At 39.9% G+C, this 24697-nt stretch overlaps 1 protein-coding gene and 1 long non-coding RNA gene across 3 annotated transcripts in view; one reads left to right on the plus strand and one right to left on the minus strand.

Moving 5' to 3' along the window:
- Positions 1-14721, minus strand: part of NDFIP2 (Nedd4 family interacting protein 2) — a 46425-nt gene extending 31704 nt beyond the window's left edge. For both annotated transcript variants that reach the window (XM_035319855.1, XM_035319848.1), the window contains exon 1: positions 14561-14721. In XM_035319855.1, coding sequence (XP_035175746.1) covers positions 14561-14596 — 36 coding nt within the window. In that variant the 5' untranslated portion in view covers positions 14597-14721. The remainder of the gene's footprint in view (positions 1-14560) is intronic.
- Positions 14722-18684: 3963 nt separating this feature from the next.
- LOC118163331 lies at positions 18685-22362 on the plus strand. The gene is made up of 2 exons (XR_004748994.1): positions 18685-19015; positions 22162-22362. It is a non-coding gene; the product is annotated as an uncharacterized LOC118163331 (long non-coding RNA).
- The last annotated feature ends 2335 nt before the right edge of the window (positions 22363-24697 follow it).

Below are 24697 nucleotides of genomic sequence, written 5' to 3' on the forward strand. Positions count from 1 at the left end.
TAATTGTTAATAGACTTACATTTCTCTTAAACTATATGCATAAGTATTTCAACTCCCTTGAAAACTCCCTTTCACAGCCCTTGAACTACAGTATATCTGACTCTTCAGCCTGTAGTTTATCTGTCTTAGCAGATACATTGCACGATGTATCTGTCTTAGCACAACTAAAATTCAAAGCCAGATACAGCAGGAATGTTTTTTCTGACAAACACTCAAAATCTCATGGAGACTACCAGAGAATATCTGCAATGTAGGAAAAAACACATGGTAAAAGTCACCTGAAGAAAAATACACTTTCAGTTTATTTTGCAGAAAATGTCTATAGAACTGTAATTCATTATTTCATTCCAGAAAAAGCTAAAAATCAGGGACAGATATTCCAGCATAAAAATATTTTGGAAAATACAGCTATTTTAGCATTTATTTTTTATTATAAATCACTTACTTAAGTGCTGCATCTTCTCTTTTCCTTAAGTCCTCTATTTTGTTTGTGTAGTTATTTTCAAAGTAATCTGATCTGATACCTAAAATCTACATATACACTATGGAGAACATGAACCAGGAGAAAGTGCTTGGCATAGGGTCCTTCCTGAGGGGACAGGCATGGATATTTTTACTCTTTAATCATTTAAATAAATAAATAAAACACCTCACTCTCTGCTTACACTTTTCTTTTGCCTGCAAACAGTGATATTCTCTGACCTACAAAGCTTTGCTGGGCGGGATAAACATTTTGCTTCATTTCATAGAACAGTTTGGGTTGGAAAGGACCTTCACCTAGCTCTAAGTTCACCTAGCTCTAATCCCCCTGCCATAGGCAGGGACACCTCCCACCAGACCAGGTTGCTCAAAGCCCCAAGCAACCTGACCTTGAACACCCCCAGGGATGGGGCATCCACAGCTTCCCTGGGCAACATATGCCAGTGCCACCCTAAGAGTAGGAAATTTCTTCATTTGCATCTAATCTAAATCTACCCTCCTTCAGTATAAATCCATTACTCCAGTCAATGCATATATAACGCATTGACTGATTTGTAGAAGAGGGGCAATATAGGCAAGTTATTAAGGTACTCTAAATTTTAAAAAGGGCACAGGAAAAAGATATCATATGACGACATCTAATGCCACATGTATACTACTTGAACAAGATTAGAACAATGTTTTCTGATAATGTAGATAAAGTAGCACGTGCCAGCTCTATTCACACTGATAGTTTAACATACCAGAAATACTGAGTGATGTTTGTGTAACTAATTTTCTGCACATTCTTTCAGAAGTCGTAAAAGGACATCGAGGTGCTTGAGCAAGTCCAGAGAAGGGCAACAAAGCTGGTGAAGGGCCTGGAGAACATGTCTTACAAGGAGCTGCTGAGGGAGCTGGGATTGTTCAGCCTGGAGAAAAGGAGGCTCAGGGGCGACATTATAGCACTTTACAGGTACCTTAAAGGAGGCTGTAGCGAGGTGGCGGTTGGTCTATTTTCCCACGTGCCTGGTGACAGGATGAGGGGGAATGGGCTAAAGTTGTGCCAGGGGAGGTTTAGGTTGGATCTTAGGAAGAACTTCTTTACTGAACGGGTTGTTAGTCACTGGAATAGGCTGCCCAGGGAAGTGGTTGAGTCACCATCCCTGGAGGTCTTCAAAAGACGTTTAGATGCAGAGCTTAGGGATATGGTTTAGTGGAGGACTTGGTAGTGTTAGGTCAGAGGTTGGACTAGATGATCTTGGAGGTCTCTTCCAACCTAGATGATTCTGACTTCCATTTTAAAAAAACACGATTTGCAGAAGTTCAGTTGTCAAATTGTTGCAACATAATTTCAACAGCGCATTACAAGCGGTATAAAAACCTTGTCTAAAAATATAAGCTACTTCCATGCTATTTATAAAATTTCTTTACTGTAGCATAAAATTATCCAGAAGATGCTGCCACAGACAAAAAAAAAAAAAAAAAAAAAAAAAAAGATCTAGCTAGCTTGCTTCTTCTGTCTTTTTTTATACCTTTATGACCAGCTCATCTTGACACAACCTGACTTTTAGGTAAGCTTTTGCATAAGTTTTAGTAGTAATGGTTCTGCCTGGGACATTGAAGACCAGAATTCTCACCAGCAATTTTCAATTGTAAGTACTTTAATTTGTCCTCCTTTCTAGCCTTTCCCATGATATTACATTTTCCAGGAAGCTTGGCTCCTCCAGTTTTGACCTCACACTGATCAGTTTATGCGTTTGTTGTATTAAAATGAATACGATGCATAGAAACTCTGAAACATTGAACCTTATGATATGCTTTAAGTGAAAGCATGGAAACAACCTAACTAGATCATGCAAATTCAACCTTTGCGTGCTAAGCCAGTCAACTGGTACACCTCCTCCATGAAAAACAACACTCTCAGCAGCAGAGGCTCGTCTTTGTCACTTTGTAGAAGTTAACACTTCCACACTTGTAGTTTTCTAGAGCAAGTTTCAGACCATGCCGAAAGGTCAACCAAAAATATCCACTTACTACAGCTGCTGGTGCTGCAGGGAAGGACACATCTTAAGATTGCCTCTGCAGTGCCTAACAAGTATTCCAACACTTCGGCAGTAGATTCAGGAGAGTTTTTAGCTCAACTTCCCTATCTCTCTTGTTTCTGAATGACATTATGGTCTTACCAGTTCACACTATAGCCTACTGCTTTCTTATTTTTAGAAAAAAAAAATAAACATAAAAACCATACCATTAACCTAGAAGTGTCATTCAAGTGTTAAGATCAATCAACCCTCATTTAGGTTACTAAAAGCCACTGAACAATCAAAAATACAACCAATAATCTGTAAATACTCTTAGACAAGAAATACAAGAGCAGAAGAGACAAATAAATCCTTCCACTGAAGAACTGCTCTTGTTTTCTTAGGAGGAGAATAAAAATCCACAAGAGCATTTGGAAGAAATCTTTCACAATTTTTTAAAATAGAATAATATTAGGGGGGCGAAGCACATGTCATTGCATTTTAAGTTACTAGCTTCCTTTTAAGTACAGGTTTTCATAGCTTACAACAAAATGATGCCTTTTCCCCCAAGTTCCTGTTGTAACACCAGCCCAACAGGAACTCAGGCAGAGTGGACTGACAACTTCCCAGCTACTTAGGAAGCAAGCTTCTTGTAGTCCATCATCATCATATGCGATCTCTCCTGAAACATGCAATACTGACCACAGCCACAGAACTCTAGAAAACTGGAAGTCTCTGAAGATGAAAGTCTTCTAATAAATACCAAACCCCAAAGCGATGAAGATAAGGCACTTCAATACATTCTGGTAAAACACTGAAGTCCAACAACTTCCAGCTAGCCTTTGCTTTTAATTCTTTGGTATTTATCTAAAACTAACTGATCAAACTTAATCAGCACTCCCAAGCACACAGATCATAAATTTCTTTCCTCCACCATCCCATCACTTGGCAAGTCTCCGCTATCACATGCTGAGATCCAGTGACAGTCATGATAGTGGAGTGGCGTTTTTTTGTTGCCTTTTTGTCTGTCGTCATTTTTTAAAACAATACATCTCTGCAGAAAGTTTTCAACAGTAGTCAACATATTTTGAGGTCAAAGGTGTAAAATCTGCAGTAAAAGCAGAAACGCAGAACAGAAGTCCATTGCTGCCATTCCACAGCTGTGTAAAAATACCAAATGTGTCTGCTAAATAAGGATTAGGTACCATGGAAACCCGCAACCTCTGTCGGCAAACTTCTACTGAAAAGAATCCGAAGAGATTTATACTGAATATTGTTGAAAAATATGTTGCAACAGGATGGCTTTTCTGCCAAAGTTAGACACCCGTGTTAAACTAAGGTGAGCCACAGACACTGAAAATGTTTTATAGGAACTTAACTTAGGAAGCTGTTAAACAATTTTAGTCACTTCTAGGGATCTAGCCTGTTGAATCTTCCAAATTACCAAATTATTCCTTTTCAAATCTTTTTTCCATTAATGTAAAAATATTTCTAAAAGAGAAGTTTGTAAAAGCTTACTCCAAAGCCTATGCACAGTAAGAAATTGTAACTAGTAACTCTAGTTACTAAAAAGATCACCATGTACCACCTAGCCTTCTGTTTATCAAATGATGTCTCAAGAACAGCTTCAGGAACTAGTTTAAACTCTATTAAAAAAAAAGTATAAAACAAGGCTCTCTTCCTTGAACACTTTCTCGTTCAAAATGAATATCTAACGTACAGACTCATTGGTTTAAAAAAAAAAAAAAAAAAAAAAGTATTATTCAGACCAGAGGTCAGTCTAAGGAAATGTTCTGTCTCCAGCACAACAATCAGGAGATGCGTGGAAAGCACACAAAAACGTTAATCACTTATTTGCCAACAGTTTTCCTCAAACTTCTCTAACATTCCCAGCTTTTATATTATGGCTGGTAAATGGTACATCTCTGCTTCATTCATTTAGCATCTGTTATGGATTTGATGTGCATGAATTTACATTCTTGAATCTGCTAATAGTATCTGCCTCAATGATCCCATGTATTAACAAACTCCATATATTCATTTCTCTTCATGTAGCCTTATTTCCTGTGATTTAAACCAAAGTTCAGCATTTTCAGGGGTGAGTAACAACTCTACAATTGTTTAGCCTTGCTGACCTTGCAAGCGCCAGTCCCTTCCAACTCCCACCCCAATTTTAGATTGCACTGTTCAGAAGGCTCCCTTTGCCTGCTGTAGCTCCACTAGGCTCTTCTTGTGAGAATCCCCAAGTGCGTATGGTACTGAGCATCTGGGCAGTTCCCAGGTTTCATACAATGAGCCTTCTTTTCATTCTCAGTATCTTCCATGGTCATGGCCAATGTTCCGCCAGGATTTGTTGGCAGCTGCCACTAACCAACAGCTCCAGCAAACTATCAGCAACAGCTCCAGAAATCGCAAATCGAAAGAGACACATCTTGACGTACCTGCAGCTTTATAGAAACTGTTCATAAAGGATATTCTGGTCATTTTACACATACAACACATGTAAGCTGTAAAATTGTTTAAAAAACAACAACAACAACGTCAAATTGGGAAATAGACAGGGCTTTCACCAATAGCAAATTCAATATTCAACAGCTAGTTCCAGCTTCCATTTTAGCTTGCATTCATTTGTGCTGAAAAATAATCAGTGTTGATTCAAAAAGCTGGGTATTACTGTAACTTAAAAGTCAAAGAACAGTAGAACAGCTCACACACAGCTTCCTAACAAGGACAGTGCAGGAGGATGCTAAAAATGGCAAATTCATTTTACAGGGGGAAGGATAAGGAAAAAGTTTTGTTGTTGTTATTGTTGTTTTGGTTTGTCTTTTTTGGTTTTGTTTTCTCTCTTGGAGAAATATCATGGTAACTGCACTGCAAGAAGAGAATAACATCTCACCTTAAATCCATGACCAAAGTTAGACAGAAAAAAAAAAGACTCCAGTTTATGCCTCTTATATCACAGGTAATTATGTGTCCTTGAAAATTCTGGAGTAGAACTAAGAAAAAACTTAAAGTGTCTCAACATTTTTGGCAACACTGAGGTTTTCTTACTTCTGTATTTGAAAAAGGTAGTCATGAAGGAACAGTTTCCTACTCAATGCTACAATTAGCTCCAAAACGAAAATATTAATTAAATAACAAACAAATAAAAAAAAACTATCAAGTGAGTAAAAACTAACTCACTCTATTCTTATAAGCAGGTCAATCACATGTGACTTTTTGAGCATAGTTCCTTTTCTTAGAAACAGGAAAATGGAGTATTCGAGCTCATCAATTTAAGATAGCAGTAAACTAAATGATTAGAGAAAAAATAGAGACAGATGTTACAACAGGTTAAAAAACCCATACAGATCACAACATGACCTGAACATATTTTCTATGCATTACATTCAGAAGCAAGGGCTCTACTGAAGAAATCCTCACTTTGATTTGTGGTCTTATCCTTCTCCATCCACTATGGGACACACAGCTTTAATAAAACAAACAGAACTCACAACAACAATGACCTTTAGACCCTTTCTCAAATGAATGCATTTTTATGTCTCAACAGATAGTACTGAGTTTTCCAGCCCTATTGTTAGAAAGAGCTAGAGCATCAACTAAGTGTTTGAAAACAAGTATACATAATACGTGGCCCAAAGGACAATTCTCTGGGCCCCTCAATTGTTAGATGATGCACACAACTGGAAGCAGGTACTTTCCTGCAGGTCAAATTTTTAACTGTAAGATAGCTAAACATCAACAAAACAAAGCACCATAACAGTCTAGGAGTAAGCTCATCTGTTCAGAGAGTAGCAAATGACCAAACTAATGCTACCTCTGAACCACAGTAGGTATATAAAAATAGCAGACCCTGAGGTACAGGGAAGGAACAGGGAACGATGCTCATCACCAGCTGTAGACCAACACTGCAGGGCTTTAGCAGCCTACTCATTTGTCTGAATTACGCTCTCTCATTCTAGGATTTGGAATAGGTTTTTAATAGTAAACAGCTTACAATATTATTTTTTCTAATTGCGTTTGGTGCAAGCCTAAGTTGTGACCCCAATGTTAGAACTTTGACTAAGAAAATCTTAATGCTTTAGTGCATTCCTTAAAAATACCTTCGGTACTGTTTCCTTTAAATTCCAAAAGGACAAAAGATTCAAAATACCACAATCAACTGCACAACTGGCCTCAGTAATACCCAACATTGTTATTCTGTCTTGTGCTTTATCTAAGGCATTCCTCACGTCACAAAAATGAGAAGTGTTAACCACACTAAGCATTACCAGAGCAAGGTTTAAATGCAAGCTTATGCTACTTTGCAAAAATGAAAAGGTTATTTCTGCAATAAGGAGATAGGATAATGTTTACAGTATCAGCTATCATGAGCTTTTCTTCGAGGCTGCTCTACATAACCTTCATAACCTTTTCAAATTAAGCAAGGAAAAGAAAAAACAGGTTCATTGATTCAGGCTACATATACAGCAAGAACTTGATTCTGACCCCTCTTACAGTTAGCCAACATTAACAGGTTTAGTGCCAAAAGGTAAAATATTCTTCAAAGCTAAAATGGATGAATTTTGTTTGTTAACTACTACACCATAGTCAGAGACCAAAATTTCTCCTCTCTTTTTATTCCTGGGAGGCCACGTTTTACAAGTAGGAATATGACAAACCTCTGCCAAGCACACCAACAGTAACTGAAGAAAATGAAAAGTGGTGTTACAAACAAACAAAAAAGTAACATACAAGATATTGACCGGATTTTGTTGTGTCTACACCAAAGTTTTGAGGCCTGTTTTCTAAATCATCCTGTCCTTTCCAAACCCAGCTGAATGAGGCACAGTCAGGGATGAGGTTGTGGGGGGTGGCTCAATATCTAATTGGAGTTGGATTCAGTGATCATCATGGGTCCTTTCCAACTCAGGATATCCTATGATGCTTTGGTTACAGAGCGATTGAAAAGTAAGTTAGACTGTTCCTGTTTTAGGCTAATCTTAGCCTATGATAATGGAAATGATGCTTAAGTGGAATGAACAGTTAAAATGGAAATATATTTTCCACTTTCATTATAAGTCTCAAAGCCATAAGGCATCCACATACTGACATCTGTGAGCCCTGGCTGTGCAAGTCAGAAATGACTTCAGCACAAAACAGAAGAAGTTAGTCATTTTCATTAAAAACACAGCTGGCAAAGGGGGTGCCCATTTTATTAAAATATGCTAGCTGTTACAGTACTTGTCCAGGAAGTGGGAGACCTAAGCCTGAGGCAGCTCAAACCCACAGTCTTGGCTGTACAATAGTTCAGCTTCAGTAGGAAGCATTGGCAGTGCCTCTCCAAGCTAAAAAGTTGCCATTTTTTTCCATTCTTTTTTGCCCACCTCCTCTTCAGATTACTTTTCTTCTCAGCGTGAAACCTATTCACACACTGTGGGTGTGATGGTATGTGCCCATTTCATCATTCCCCTTTCCAAACCAGCTTAAGCACCTTAAGTCTAGAAGGAGGTTTGGAGGCTATGGAACTCAACTCAATGATCAAATCTACAACAGAAAACTATGGATTAGGTCCCAAGAAGTTAGGTTAGATGATACATACTACCAGTTCTACTGATGATATATACTTCCTTGTTTTGTCAACACTATTATTGGGAATAATGTTTCAAAAATAGCCTAGAATTAGGCATTTCTGTTAAGTGCCTCATTTTCACCCCACCTGGAAGACTTGTACTAAAATTTTGCATTAACACAGCACTTTCGACGTACTAGGTTTCTGATGCTCTCCTAATGTACTTCCTACTTCATTTTTCATGCAAAGAGTGCTTCAGGTTCCTCTTTTTTAAAGTCGCAGATCTGAACAGATCGAGCGTGGCCACATTACAGGTGTCTTCTGCTGAGAACCATGTTTTTTGAAAGCATTTTCTTCCTGTTACCAAACTTCTGCCTTTTATTACTATTTAACAGAGTTACAAGACTTCCTAGGTGTGTCAGGTACTCATGACAGCCTGAAGATTTCCTTTTCCATTACACAGCTTAATGTCACATCTTAGGGCAGGCACACCCCACAACTTTCACAAGCCAACAGCATGCTGCACCAGAACGGACAGTGATATTCCCATCCTTTCCTCCATGCCTATCTCTTGCTCAGACTTAACCCTAAATTTATGCCTTTTGGAGAAAGACATGAGTGGAACAACCCAGGTACATTTTACCAGTTTACATTACTCATTTTGCTCAGTACGGTAATACTGGTGCCCTATACAACTAATCCAACTTGTACACGGGGCTGATAAAAACCACCTTACTTCCCCTCACGCCCCCACCAAAAAGACAGGAAGCTGCCCACATGCCACAACCTGCGCCCACACAAAGCAGCAGCAAGCTATTGTAGCTGCAGCCACTCCTGCTCCATGAGTGAGACAGGGCTTCTTCCTCTGAATCAAACACAGAGCTGGGTATTAAAGCTGTGGTCCTCCAAAACGGGATCCAAAACCAGCACACCAAGTCAGAGCATCCTGCTTAATAGGTATACTTTCTGTCTCCTTGTAAAATATCAGACACCTCATCTCCTTGACTTGAGAGGAGCACAGAGAGATTTGAGGTTTAGCTCCTTGTTTCATATGAAACAGAAAGCATTCAAAAACATAACTGAAAAGTTAAAAAGTGTAAAACATACTACTTTTTAAACATTCACTGCATCACTACTGTATCTGAAAACACACTTAAGCATTAATAAATTTTCATCTTCATTTGTGACAAGATTCCTCAAAAAATAGAGGAAGTTTATAAAAACATTAAGCTATTCTTTCAAGAAAATACACACTCTTTAATAGACAAATTTGTCACAGATAAAAATGTTAACAGAAATATTCAAAATTTTAAGTGTTTATTATTAAATCACAAAAATATCTGAGATGCAAAGACAGCCCATTCTTTAAAAGAGTAATCCACCTCGTTTCAGTAGATCCTCATTAGTCCTTCTAAACTATAAAAAGGTCCACACTATGAGCTTCAAGTCCACAAGTAAGGTGCACTGAAAAAACTTCATCTTCAATGAATGAGGTTTGTATCCCTGGAAGTGCCAGCTTAACTGTCATAGGCAAGCAACAGCAAAGCTTATCATTTAATGCATCTTTACTCAATATTCTTCAGTACCATAAAATGAATCTCTTAAGTGCAGCATCTTATCTCCAGGTCTGACTTCACCATCAGATCTGTGGAAAGCAACAGAAATCTCCCTAAAATAAGCTAGCTCGATCTGTTCAGTAATACCAATTACATAAGAGTGCTCCAAATACAATAAATATGTTAGATATAGGCTAGAGTTCTCATTTTAAAGATGCAGAATAATCAGTGTTTGGTTTTATTTATTTGCCGATCACTATTTAGTCCCATGAAAAGAAAGGAAGGGGAAAATTTCCGCTGAGCACATTTCCTGTGCAGGCTGACTTTCATGTTTATGTAAGACCTACAAAGACCATTTGTCTTTGATTAAGGTTCAGCTAGATAACATTGTGGGAGGAAAGAGTCAATGACAATGGAGTTAAGATGGACAGTTTATGTGGCAATGTTCTGATAGCAGGCAGGCGCAGGGGTGGTTTCTCTAAGAGATTGGGAGCTGCACCCCTCTTCCTCAAGTCAGAGAGGGCCAGTTCCAGCCAGCTCCAAAAGGGACCCACCACTGGCGAAAGCTGCCCATGGTGAGGTCCCCGGTGGAGCAGGCTGTCCCCCTGCAGCCCATGGGTCCCACACGGAGCAGATCTCCACGCTGCAGCCCGTGGACGAGCCCCCGGTGGAGCAGGTGGATGTGGCCTGGAGGAGGCCGCGGCCCATGGAGAGCCCCCGCAGGAGCAGGCCCCGGGCCGGAGCTGCAGCCCGTGGAGAGGAGCCCACACAGGAGCAGGAGGCCTGGGGGGAGCTGCCGCCCGTGGGGGACCCGAGCTGGAGCAGTTTGCTTCTGGGGGACGGAGCCGTGTGGGAGCAGTTCTTCAAGGACCTGTATCCTACAGGAGGGACCCCACACTGGAGCAGGAGAAGAGAAGAAAGAGGATGAAGGAGTGGCAGTGACAAAGCACTATGGGCTGACTGCAGCCCCCATGCCCCTGTGCCACTTGGGGCTGGTAAAATTGGTAGAAGAGTTAATATTGAAGTTGAGCCTAGGAAGAACAGGGGTAGAGGGAATGTAGTTTTCATTTTCTCTTTATTTCTCACTGCTCTACTCTTATTAATTGGCAATAAATTAGTCTTCCCCAAATCAAGTTTGTTTTGCCCATGACAGTAACTGGTGAGTGATCTCCCCGTCCTTACCTTCGTCCATGAGGTATCTCATCCTATTTTCCTGTATTTCCCATCCCCCTGCCTTGCCAAGGAGGGGGAGTAAGAGAGCAGCATGGGGGGCAGCTGGCAGAACTCACCACAGAAGAGATGCAGAATATTAAGCGTTATCTGAGATAGTTTTAAAACTATTCACAACGTATACCACTATGTAGGGGAATTAACTGGAATGAAGTATTTATAGCAGCAACTTTCATTTCTTCATCGTGTTCCTAAAAAGCATGCACAACTTCACACTTATATAAGATTTGCACACCTATAAAAAAAAAATCAGTTCCTTTAATCCCGTGTAGTGCCATACAACAGCAGTCTGAGGTCTTGGGTGTCTTGCATCACACATCACTCACAAACCACAGCAGCATTCCCGAACCCCACCAAACTCCAGGTGCTCCAGTGGCACTGGCAAGTCCAGCGACAGCTAAACTGACATCCATGTGGACAGCTGCTTCTGGCTCTACCTACTTAGCCATTTTACCACTCACCTATATAGACCTGACCTCCCATATAAATCAAAGATTGCTGGCTACCTGATCCCAGAAAAACCTAAAGCTTTAATTAGGAAACATCTGGGGGGAGTTATAATTTTTAAGCAGTTCAGAATACAAATTCTGCAGTTTTTGATGGGTTTTATGCACGTAGATCACTCGTGTATTTGAAGTCTTCTCTCATGACTCAGTTACCTGGAAAACCACATTTCACGGAAAAAAAAGGCAATCACAAGCTTTAGGACTGAGTTGCTCACTCGGTTTTACGCACTGCAGAAAACAGCTGCCTTTCTTTTGCTTTGCTTCAGTAGAGATTCACAAAACATCATTCGAGTCATCTTTTTCTGCAAACAAGTTGGACTATGAGCAAGCATTTCAGACAGCAAGATAGCAGTGCACAAATTAAAGTCAGATGACAAAGAGCAAGAAGTTAAGAATCAGGAAAGTGATCACTGAAGAATTTTTAATCAGAGTTGATGCCTCACTCCGCTTGTCTAATAATGAGAGGAACAGGGGAAGAAAATAAGCAAACAACAACAAAAAAAAAAGACAACAAGGAGAAAGGAAAACAACTGAACTGATTATGCCTGAATTGAAGTTTTAAGTCACTTACCCACAGAATTACAGTATGTAAGTGACTAAGAAGGGAAAAAAAAAAAAAAAGGAAATAAAGCAAGACAACAAAGATTGGCTGATTTATTTCTGATGTCATATTCCTGCAGGAAAGCATGACAAGTTCTTACCCATCAATTAGTTGTCTTTTTGCCCTATAAAGGGAGGACAAAAAAGGAGGGGCAGAGAGCAATACAAGTCACACATGCCTGCGGCAGATAGTTACGTAATGCTGATTTACTGCCCACTCTTAGTTTACAACACTTACTTTACTGCAATTCCAAACAGCAGCTTTTTAACAGTTGCATCGTTTCAACATTTTTAAAATGCTTTTTTAAATAAAATACAGATGCAAAAGAAAGAATAGGATGCAGAATGAAGCATTAGTAGTGTTTCTGTGAGGAAAAAAAAAAAAAAAGGAAAAGAAAAAATGAGGGCTAAATTTATGATCAGATATTTTATCTCATAAGAAGTGCTAGAAGTGTCTTGTGGTACAAAAGCTTAAAATTCAAGTGCCCATAATTCTTAAAGCCTTTTAACTTCTTTAAAGAAGCCACAAAAAAAGAAGAGACAGCAGTGAGATGGCTCCTTCAACTTCACTGAAGTCCTACTGTCACTGCTATGAACAGAAACGTAAGCCAATAATTGTTATTATTTAGAAGAGAACTTGCACTGAATAGAGGGGAAAAAAATAAATCAGAAGTAAAGGCAGAACTGGGAAAAAAAAAGTTCTTGCTATTAGTCACAAAGGGAAAAAGTAAAGGACATAGAGTGAACATATTAGAACTGGTCAGATTTCATAAGCTTAGCACTAGGAAATGGTACACACACAAAACCAATGAAGTATTAGCCACGTTAAGTAGTATTTCACTACTATATTTTGTCCTCAAGGATTAGGACATGAGCGTAAAATCTGCAATAATCTACTGCCTACTACCCACCACAGACATCAGATAAGCAAATACCTCATAACACTTAAGATCACAAGCGTGAATAATCAGGTGCTAATTAAGTACATCTGCAATTGCTTGGTTCCTTCCATTCTCTGACTTTTGTAAGTATTACAAAAATCTCAATGTCTAGCAGTCAGATATAATGGAGAGAAGATGAAACAATGTGGTCTTAACTATGGGATAGGAATTAGGAAGGTATTTTATACTCCAGAATACATTAGAGATTAAAATTTCACTTTCATTATGACTTACAATAAATTCAATGGAACTTAACATGCTGTAATTGTGAAGGCTTCAGAGACACTACTCTAACAAAACCTCAGTGACATAAACTGGCCACAAAATTTAACACACAGAGGGAACAGAATGGACTAACACCTACCATCTAACATTAAGATTAGCCCTTTCAGAAGGCCACACCAAGGCATCAGCATCACAGCTGGAAGTTCCAGATATAACTTAAAATACTAGAGGCAAATTATTTCTTTGTTCCATCCTCCTGTGTTCTATTCTACTCCTTTGAGTAACAGAATTATTATTATTATTTTAAATTTTTAAAATATACCCGGGTTATTTTAGGCCTTGGGGAGGATACAGCGTTTGAATGCTGTCAAGAGACATTTTTTTTTTTTTTTTTTTTAACAGCCTTCCCATTCTCCTTTGCAAAAAAAGGAAGGAATGACTTCAAGACTTTTGCTGACTTTAGCTAAATTATGGTCATGTGGCACAGGAAGAGAAGCACTGACCCACAAAGCGCTTTGGGACCCGCTGCTGTATGGAAGGCACACGCTGCTCCTCAGAAGTCACAGGCTGCTGGGTCTGCTCGTCAGCTCTACGACAGTCCCAGCGTACCATCATCCAAGAGCATATAGAAACCTCCCACACTGCTTGCCAAGCTCTCAACAGAAATATGCCAAACCTGTAACAAGGTATTTGCTGCTCCGTTTTTGTACGTCATGACTTAGGAACCTGAATATAGACAGCAGCATTTATTTCTACATAAAACGTAAAGCAAGCTTATCACTTGCAACCCAGAGGCAATGTTTATGCCCAGAGAAATGTGTAAAGCAGCTTCGACATACAATGTATACACAGAAGTAGACGTGATGACTTCTGTCGACATTGTTTTCAATATTCAGGATGTAAAAAAGAAGAAACAAAACAAAAACAAAACCGTACGATAAATTCAGCACTTGGGTGAACGATCATAGAAGAAACAGGAATTATGAGCAGAGATTTCAGGCTTTCATAGTATAAGTTATGTACATACCAAAGCCCTAAAGCAGAAGGAACTGAGGGATTAAATTGAAACTTTGGGGGACACTGACTGTGCTCACATCCTCTTTTTCAACCAACAACCTTTTATATTGAGTGGAACCGATATTAAACGAGGTGGGTACAGAATCACAGGGTTCTGGACGGGTATAACCGGAGACTAAACCCACAGTTTTACCATAAAGCAGTAACTGCAAGAAAAAATAACAACAATACAAATAAAAATAAAGCAGGCGGTGCCAGAAGCTCAGGCAGGCGGCAAACCCTTATGGAGTGTAACGCCTGAAGGTCACCCGCCTGCGATCCACAGCCCCCTGCCTCCAAGCGAGAGACGGACGAGAAAATAGGGTGAAAAAAAATAATTAATTAAGTTAAAAATAAAATATAAAGGGTGGGGAAAGGACTGCCCCCCTCCCACCGGGGACAAGGCGCTCACCACTCGGTATCGGCTGGCGGGCTGGTGGTGCTCCATGCTGGCCGCTCCTCCGACCCCACCGGCCCGGCCCGGCCCTTCCTTTCCCTTCCCTTCCCGTGCCGGTCCTCCCCCGTCCCTGTCCCCTTCCCTTCCCCGCCCCGCCAGAGCCGCCGCCGCCGCCCCGGCACAGCGCGGCCCTGCCCCCTCCAGGGGCGGAGCGCTCGGAGCCCCGGCCCCGCCCCGCCTCCGTGACGGAGCGCAGCGCACCGCCCCGTCTGCGCCTGCGCGGAGCTGCGACCGCTGTGGGAGCGGTTGGGTGGCGAGGGGGCTGCGGGGCGGCTCTGTGGGGTTGTGGCCGCCCCAAAACGCGGCCGGGCTCGGATAGGGGAGTGTGCTGCCCCTACAGGCAGCAGGGCACCGCCTAGGGGTGTCTTCAGTTGGCGTCTCCCTATGTGTTAAGCCGTTGGGCTGGTGTGCCCACAGTTCGAAACACTGACAAGAGGGGGGCAAGCTGCCGCCATTTCCATACCTCTTTCCCCTTAAATGTCTCCAAAACCCCATAAATGTCTCCTAAAACCCATAAATGTCTCCTAAAACCCATAAAGCGTCTCCACACCCGCGTGCTTTATGACCTGGCGGGGCAGAAGCAGTGAAAAACACGGTTGCCCACAGCGGGGCCGGGATGACTCACGCCGGGGCTCTCGCACGCTGGGCTAGGCGGCTGCGGCGTGGGGCGATGTGGAAAATGCTGAAAGCACAGCTCCCTGCCGCTCACACGGAGCACGGGGCATGGCTGGCCCGAGAGGTGAACGCTCTCCAGAAAGCAGTTTCTTGCCATCGCTGGCCTGGCAGAGCTTTATCCCATCCAGGTGGTCGCCTTTCGCCAGGCCGCTGGTTTACTTGGAGGCTGCCCGGAGCTGCGGGGCGAGAGCTTTCATGCAGGCAGCCTGGAGAAGGACTTGACGGAGCTGAGTTTTAAGCCCCAGCGTGTAGGAGGGCAGAGAGGTGGAGGGAGAGCTCCGTGGCTTGTCTCCAGTCGAGCGTGGGAGTGAAGCCGTGCTGGATTATGAGGCAGGAGGGGGTGGATACATGATGCCTTGTGGCCTCCTGAAGCCAGCCTCTGCCTAGCGCAGCACTCAGCAAGGGGACCCCAACGAGGGATGTTGGGGGACTTCTCTATTGCGTTTCTTATTGTTTCTTGTAGAACTTTGTTGCGTGTGTAAAGCCCTGCCAGTTCGGAAACAAAGTTGGCAGAGACGTATGGGTTACAAACAGATTAAAGTTATTATTTTCCCAGCAGGATTTCCTCCTTTTTCCCCTTTCCCTCTATACATAACGAAAGTTTCTATGTTTAATTATTCTATCTTAAAAGGAACAATTATTATTAAAGGTCATGTTGAGTTTAGAAATAGCATGTACAGAGTCCTGTACTGTGCTTCTGTTACCAAATAGAAGGAAAGTATCTTAATTGTATTACCAGATTTCATGGGAAATGGAATTTAGATCACTCATGTAATAATAGGTTTAACTTCATGTCTTCTATACTGCTCAAAACAAATTTCCCAAAAGTAAACCCTTTCTGAAGTGTTCATGGCACATTTTGAAAATGTCACCTGACCTCCTTTTTTTTTTTTTTTTTTGTACCTCAGCTCTGTGGAATGCACTGTCCTAGAAACTCAAACTTGGGCATTAGTTAATAGCTTCCAAATACCATTTCACTCTGTAAATGTTAGAGTACAGTTCAGCAAGCGTTTATTAAGATGCAACTTTGATGTTTGAACTTCTACAGATTAATTCTCTTTTAAAAGAATAAATTACTGTAGGCAAGATTGAGAATGTCTTCAATAGCAAAATTTAATAATATTCTGTAGAAGCTTGGGAAAGGCACACATAGAGGTAGTGGTAGATTCAGAAGGTTTGTGTGGGAAGAGAGTTTCATACTTAGGGATAAATTTTGGATGAATTATGCAAATGAGAAGATACACAGAGACCCAGCTTCTTTTTCTTTAGTAATATTATCAAAGTGCTTATGGGACTACCCTCAAAATAGACAATGTGACTAATTTAGGCTTTGAATATGTCCATCTTTCAGTTTTTCTTTCTGGAACATTGTAGATTTTGTTTTTATCGCTAAGTAACTGAGTAGGTGGCTGTGTCACTGCACTGATAGAAAGCTAAAAAAGGAAGGTCATACATTTCTGTCAGATCTTTGTATTTTCAAAATAGTGCTATCTCTGTATTTTAATTTAACTGTCTGGTGCCTGAGGTTTTGACTGACATAGTATTAAGTCACAGTAATCATAGTACTGGACAAAGTAATCAGCAAGCACTAAGATGTATAAGTATATATTGAATATATTTAAGTATCTATAAGTATATATTGAATGTAAGACATGAACTTCAGAACTATTAGGGTTTTATTACTTTGATGAACAAAGTGAAGTCAACATGTTGACTAAAACACTTGAATAATGTTAGTTTTTATATTTACTTTTTCAGCTTGACCTTCTTAAACCTTAAGGGCCTACAGAGACAGTAATGCTTATCACTGTTTTCTGGATCATGTAGTAAACTGTTTACTGTAAAAGAGCTGTGTTTATGGAACATGTTCACCATGTAAAGAAAATAGCGTCAAAATGACATTTAAAAAATACATTGCTTCAGATTTGTTTCAGGAAAGAAGAAACCTACTTGCATTTAGTCAGCAAGTTTGCAACACTTTAAACTTTGCTCTACTATGCAAATGAGCCTACAAAGGAATCTTCTTGGTAGTAACAACTATTGCAAGCTCAGTTCTGTGAAAAGTTGACTTAAAGGATGTGATCTGAATTCAGACAAGTCTGAACTTAATCACAAAGGCAAGCAGTACAAGACTTAACAACTTTAAACTTGTTTTCCACTCATTGTTCTATCAGTGGTCATCAAATACAGAAGTGCTATATTTAACTTTACACTTCTTCGGCTGCATAAGTCTATTCAAATGTATATTGTTTCTGCTGGAGCATACACATTAAGAAAGTAGATATCAAAACTAGGTTAATGTTATCTTAATAAACATACATGAAACCAATGCTGCATGTTTATATCACTCTACAATTTTACACTATTTTAAGTAAATATTATGCTTACTGTGCTATTTTGTTTGCTGTAATATATATAAAATTTAGAATAAAAGCTATACTTTGATATCCAAAAACTGAAAAAAATGTCAGATTTTGTGGCTTCATTTTGCACCTTGAACGGTGTTCAAACCTCTAATACAAATAGTGTCAGGTGAAATAAATAGATTTTTCCAGATATAAAATTAATGTACCTGATTTACTCATGGACCGATCTGAAACTGGGGTGTGAATTTACTGACTGTATTTGTTTTCTCCACTTCTTTCAACCTCCGACTATAAACTATTTTGTTTCAGTTCCAAGTTCTGCTTATGCGTACAGTTTCTGATCCCTTTGTGGATTTAGATACTTTAAGCAGGAAGTTGGTTTAAAGAAGCCACTGGGAATGAATTTCTTAGAAAGAAACAGCAGGAGGCTGGCTTGGCTTTCTCCATCTTTTCTTCTCCTTTCCTAGGGAGCACAGGCAATACCAGAGCCATCGCTAACAGGAACACGCATCTACATTTAAGATTTTTTAGATGAATAGACATTTTCAATTACATTGTCGTCATCTTTGTTGAGTGTGTACGTACATGTATATAGTCTTGCAAACCTGGTCCTTGGTTATGTCCAAATACCACACAGATATATCTGAACCAGCCTAAACTGTAATTACGGCAACACAGAGCTTAGGGTGGAAAACATCTCAAATATTTGCCTTGGTCTAGGACGAATTTCGCAGTCTGCGCTGATCTCTCTATTGCCACAGCTATTTCCTGTTAGTCACAGAGACAGTTTAAAACTAGTTCAGGTATATACTGACAAGCTTGTCACAGCTAGGCAAATAATACTGTGTCTAAATTTGTAGTGTGGTCAGATCCCTATGTCTCTGTTGTCTCCCGGGCAATTAACACTAATTGCCACGAGCGTGGATAAAAGAGGAAAGAAAGAAGTGAAGGAAAATGATCAGCCAAACAGACATAGCTATGCTTCAGACAGATTCAGGAAGCCAATGCTCACATTTGAATGCTCACGTTGATGCAGCTTCTCCAGTATATATTTGGTGTTTTGGGAAAAAGAAAAAAAAAAGAAAAAAAAAAAAAAAAAGGCATAGCAAGCTGCCACAGAGCTGTTTTCGTAGCCAGTTTTGTGGAGTAATCTGCGAAGCCAGAGGAAATTGGACTCAGTCCATAAATAAAGGCTGCTGCAGCATGTGCTCGTCTCTGACTTCTTCTTGAAAGCTGTATTTTTATGTAATGTGATACAAACTGGATGTTTCTGTGAAGAACGAATGCAAGAACTGACGGAGTTTGACACAGGTAGCAGAGGGGGTTCTGGCAGTGAGCAAGAAGCATTTGTTTCCACCTCATCAGAGAGGTATATGTGCTTCAAGAGAAGAATCACAGGAGTGAACACTTGCCTGCATGCAAGTTTGACTTCCTTTATCTTTAAAACCAGTTATCTGTTTAAAATCTATGTGTTTGTAACTTTTTTTAAACACCTTGTAATAAAATATAATCATTTAAATATTTGTGGGCAACAAACACCATTGGTGAGCACTGCCTGAGAAAGTACAACCCTGAATTAAATATAATTTTAAAAATGTGTATGGTATAGTTTTTTCAGTGTTTCTCCAGGTACAGGTATGATGTTAAAACTTTAGTCTTGGCAATACCCAACATGTTATGTTATGGAAATAAACAACGTTTAAAAAAAAAGGAAAAAGAAAAAGAAAAAATCCCCATATGGCCTCAAAGTTTCCGTTTAGCAAGCAGAGCTGAATGGAATGTGCTCTGTCAGGCAGAGCGAATAAAACTGATGACAGTAAAATAGAAATACAGAATGCAGAATGTAAATATATGCCAAATTATGAAGTCATGTTGTAAATATGTGAGAAAATATCTCCTGTTACAAAACAATGAACGAAAAAAAAATCCCCACACCCTTTTTCTGGTGGGAAAAATGGAGGAAATGGTAGAAAATACAGATGGCAATATGCTTTCTGCATTGACAGTCAATACAGATGGATACTGCAAGAAGAAATCTTTTGCTCTTATGAAGTCCAATTTGGACAAGATATTTCTGCTATCTTGGCAATACTTGTATTTTTTTTGTTGTTCTGAAAGTTAGGTATGATTAAGTAAAAAACAATTCTAGTGTGTATTACTTAGGAAAGAGATTATTCAAGTATTTTTTCACCCATTAATCTGAAAGTTACTTGTCTAAAAGTTGTTCTCAGTCTTCTTGGAATTAAGTGAATGCTGTCTACGTGTTAAAACACCTCACATGAAATTACATGAGAATGAGTGTGCAATAAATCTAAGCAGTAAAGGCTTGGATGCTATCTGAAAATCATTTTGTTATACAACTAAAAGTGGAGAGGCCAAGGAATAGATACACAAGTAACTCCACACTCTTGTAGTTCCAATGTTGCTTTGAAATATTAACTTCAATGTGTGGTCTCTGTCCCACAGGAACAGAGGGAAGCTGAATATATATTCAGAGTGAGTAACTGCTAGGTCAGTAAGTTTAATGCATTGGCATTTCTCCTAACACTTATAACACAATATAAAAATCCGCTTCAAAAATCTATAAAATGAAAAATTTCTTTTCATTATCAAAATGATACTGATGATTCAAATTAGATGTCCCATGACAAGCTGTCCTGCACACTACAGATAATGCTTTTGTTCCAGATAACACTCATTTTGGTCATCTTTATATATGTTTCACATACGGCTTTTGAGCACACTTTATGCCCAAATTGATTTTCTCCTATATAAAATAAAGTTCTGCATAAATTATAAACCTCTCGGATGAGGAAGCACCAATTTCTTCTGTTTGCAATACAATTGCATCAAAAATATACAATGCTGCACAAATATACAATGGCTTCATATAATGCTAGCTTAACTTCCTTTGTAAGTCAGAATATAAACAAAAATGTATCATTACCTATCATTACTACCATATCAGAAACCAAATCTAGCCAGTTGCAACACTAAATAAATTCTGCCTAAGGCCACATGTTTTGAGTTTTCTGTTGATAGGCCGTAATCATTCTATATTGGGCAAAGCCCTTCAAGTGGCATTTAGAGGATTTCTGACATACATAGTTTTGCCTGTTAATTAGGCTTATGTGCTTAGATGGGAGTTGAAGCTGAGTATGGCTGAATACTTCAACAGGCAACTTGTTAAACATGGACAAAAGCTGGACTAGCAGGTTAACAGTCAAATAAAATGCATTACACTGCCAGAATGCACTGTACTATTTTGGCTAAATAGTGGCAGTCACACAAAGTTCATACAGACACACTTCAGGAACCGATAATACCCAAGCACATAGCCACATCTGTAATTAAAATTGCTTAAGTCTTTTCCATACTTAGGTTTTCAAAAGCAGGTAGCTTTCTGGAAAAAAAATGCTTAATGCACTCAGTCTTGAGTGGAAGTGTCCTTCAACATCTGCACTGACTCAGGACTGCTGTGACAGAAAGTGAAACTGAATTTTGAGAAATCATCTTCACTGACAATTTCCACTGAAGCTAGCTTTTATTCAGTTGTGCGGTGCATGTATATAGCTTTAGGCATGGCATTTCAGCACTCACATTAGTTTTGAGGCAAAAATATAGTGCTACGCTTGAGTGTTTAAATGCTGCTGAGTTTCAGTCAGGGCTTGATCCCCCAGAGGGTTACTTGAGTTCAGCTAAACTAAAGGAGGAACATTTATGTTGAAATATTGTCAGCTGTGTTGCCCAGATTTATTCCACTACAGAGAAGTTAGTTCACCTAAATGTAGATGTTTCTTTTACAGCTGTCTGATCTACATACCTGGGCATTTTTTATACTCAGCGGAGAAAAACAGGCAGTTTCAGCATACAATTCTTCTCCTCATTCAAAGATAAATGCCTAAAATCAGTCAGATCAGATCACGCTGTTGCTAAGGGTCTGTTTCTCTTCCGTGAGCACAAAAGCAGCCACTGATGAATAGGTTGGCTGTAGATGTTGACACAATAGACGCATGGAGTTTGGTAAAATTAGTCTTACCTTTGTGACCATGTGTCAAGGTCAGAGCACGTTGGCTACCAGTATTCAGTGAGGATACATAGGACCACGTAGTTCCTTTGTGCCTCTTACCAAAGTTATAAGTGTTGAATTGAGCAGTACATTGCTAAATTGGCCAAAACAGAATCTTAATTTACAAAGCTTAATAATAGTATGAGAATAAATCATGTAGACCCCTATGGTACTAGAGAATTCTTGGCCATCAGAAGGGACAGCCTGGGTCCCATCCCTGCCAACAAAACCTAAAGGTCCCAGACAACTACAGTTCCATTGAGGTAAATAAGTACTCTGTCCTTGAAGGGCTTGCTCTTTGCTGATTTTCTTCATTCACAAGTAGTGAACTTAGCTGAGGACCAAGGCATTGTTCTTGAAAAAGGACTGTCAGCTCTGCCCACTTCTGTCAGGGACAAATGCCACATAAAGCAGATACTGAAACCTGACTGCTCTGTGTGTTGCAGAACAGAATCAGAATTGTGGAATCACAAGTTGCCTGAGGTTGGAAGGGACTTCTTGAGATTATCGAGTCTAACCCCCTGCTCATGGAGGGTCAGCTAGAGAATATTGCCTGGGACCATATCCTGTCAAGTTTTGAGAATCTCAACAGGTGTAAACTCCACAAAAATTCTTGGCAATCTGTTATAGTACTGGAACATCCTCACTATAAAAAGAGTGCATTTCAGAAGAGCAGACTTCAATCTTTTCAGAGATCTGCTTGGAAGAACCCCATGGGATCCCAGAAGAACTGGTTGATATTCAGGTATCATCTCCTCCAAGCTCAAGAAAGGCCTATCCTGACAAGCTGCAGATCAAACAAAGGCAGCAGGAGGCCTGCATGGAGGAGCAAGGAGCTCCTAACTGAATTCAGATATAAAGGAAGTGCACAAGATGTGGAAGCAGAAGAAAGTAATTACAGGGTGTATACTTGATGAGGGTGTGTTTCTTAGAAAAATAGGAGAAGCTACTTCACATCAGTGTTGAGTCTCATTTTGTTGTTGTTGTTGATTAGCTCTCAGTTGATTAGATCTTAATACATCTTAATGGCACTTTGCTTTAGTTTCTAGGGTTCATTCAATCTGCTCCTGCAGCCTTTGAAGGCTTTGAAGTCTTCCTCTAAATACATTAGTCCTAAGCAGATATAATAGAGGTAATCCTCCGTATTTCTGGCTGGAAATGTGATGAATAAGCCACTTAAGAGATAATTTTGCTTGTCAAGGCATAAGGGGGAGAAAATGAAATGGGAAAAGGATATTCAAAAGGTTAATTCTAGGCACAGGAAACTAGTCTGCTGTCCTTCTGGAACTGTGCCTACATGCCAGCTATATTCTCTTGGCAGTAAAAACTTTTGGGTATCAACCACCATGCTAGTTCTGCAATGTGGCCACAGCAGAAAAGAAAACCAGGTGCCCATCTCAGACAGGAGAATGAATGACTGATGATCACAATCACAACATATTCTAGCAAATAAGTGTACAGTTTAATAATTAGATAAAATAAGAGTTAAGTGAACTTATTTCATTGTGTTCTGGAATATTATGCAGTGACATCTTCCAGGAATGCCAGATCACATGCTGATAATACTCTCATTAAGCTGTTTGCATTTACAAATGTAATAAGAAATAAGATGTTGGGAGATGAAAATGTAAAATCTGCAGACATTGTTAAGTCTCAGAAAGAAGAGAAGGTATCAAAGAGCATGGAAGCAGGAGAAAAATTATTTGCAGGACCCCTTGAAAACCTGGAAACTAGCAGATGTGAGAAACCACACTGCCTAGGACATTGACCAATACTTTGAGAGAGTTTGACTGTAACTAAGAAATAGTCCTTTTCTCTCTATACTTAAGGATCTAAGATTGCTTTCCTAGGCCCCATTTTCGCTGACCATGCTCTTCAAGGACAGACCCTGGGCATGCATCATAACAAATTTCCCAGCCTTTGGTATATACCATACCAAGTTTTAACAGCAATGAAGCCCAGAATTTGAGGCTGAATGAGAGACACAATGTTTTCCATCATTTTTTTTTTTCTGATATATATAACTGGAGAAGCGAATCTGCAGGTAGCAGTGTGGTGGTTTTACCATGCTAGGCAGCTGAACACCACAACTGCTCTCTCACTCCCCCTCCTCAGATGAAGAGGGGAAGAAGTAAAGGGAAGAACAACTCACAGGTTGAGATAAGGATAATTTAATTAAAGGAAAAAAAATATTAAGGAAATATTATTATTAATTAATTCAACTAAAGGGAAAAAAGGGAAAGGGGAAAAGGGAGGGGGAAAGGGAATAATAAAACAAAACAAGTAAAGGCTATGTGGAAGTGCAGAGGAAAGAAATTACTCTCTACTTCCCACAAATGAGTGATGCTTGACCACGTCCTTGAAGCAGGGCCTCAACACATGTAGCCGGTGTTCGGGAGGAGGACAGATATTTTCGCAATGAGAGCCCACCCCTCCCCTCTTCTTCCTTTTTCCACCTTTTATTGCTGAGTGTGACATCATATGGTATGGAATATCCCTTTGGTTGGGTTAGGTCAGCTGCCCTGCTGATGTTTCTTTCTCACTTTTTTGCCCACCCCCTAGGAGGGTCAGAGAGAGTCCTGATGCTGTGCCAGCACTGCTCAGCAGCAGACACAACACCGGTGTGATACCACTGCTGTTCTAGCTACAAGTGCAGAGCGCAGCACTGTATGGGCTGCTGCAGGGAAAGTTAACATCCCAGCTAGACCCAGAACAACCAGGTAGAGCAACAAGTCAGCAAGTAGGAATATGACTGGAATTCAGGTGTCAACAAGCAACAAAGAATGTTGTTTAACTCAGCACACCAATGTCTACTTAGAAGAACATACTGGTCTGTACTATTTCTACTCTGAGGCAAATGTTCCAGTCATGAAAGAAGTAGAATATTTCTTGGGTTTATTTGGACAACATCAAAGTTAAGAGTGATTGAAAAGCTGGTTCCAACTGTGTAAGGTACCAGTTGTTCTGACGTATGAACTCTCA

The sequence above is a fragment of the Oxyura jamaicensis genome, chromosome 1 (genome assembly GCF_011077185.1).
Source record: "Oxyura jamaicensis isolate SHBP4307 breed ruddy duck chromosome 1, BPBGC_Ojam_1.0, whole genome shotgun sequence".
In the NCBI taxonomy this organism is placed as follows: domain Eukaryota; kingdom Metazoa; phylum Chordata; class Aves; order Anseriformes; family Anatidae; genus Oxyura; species Oxyura jamaicensis.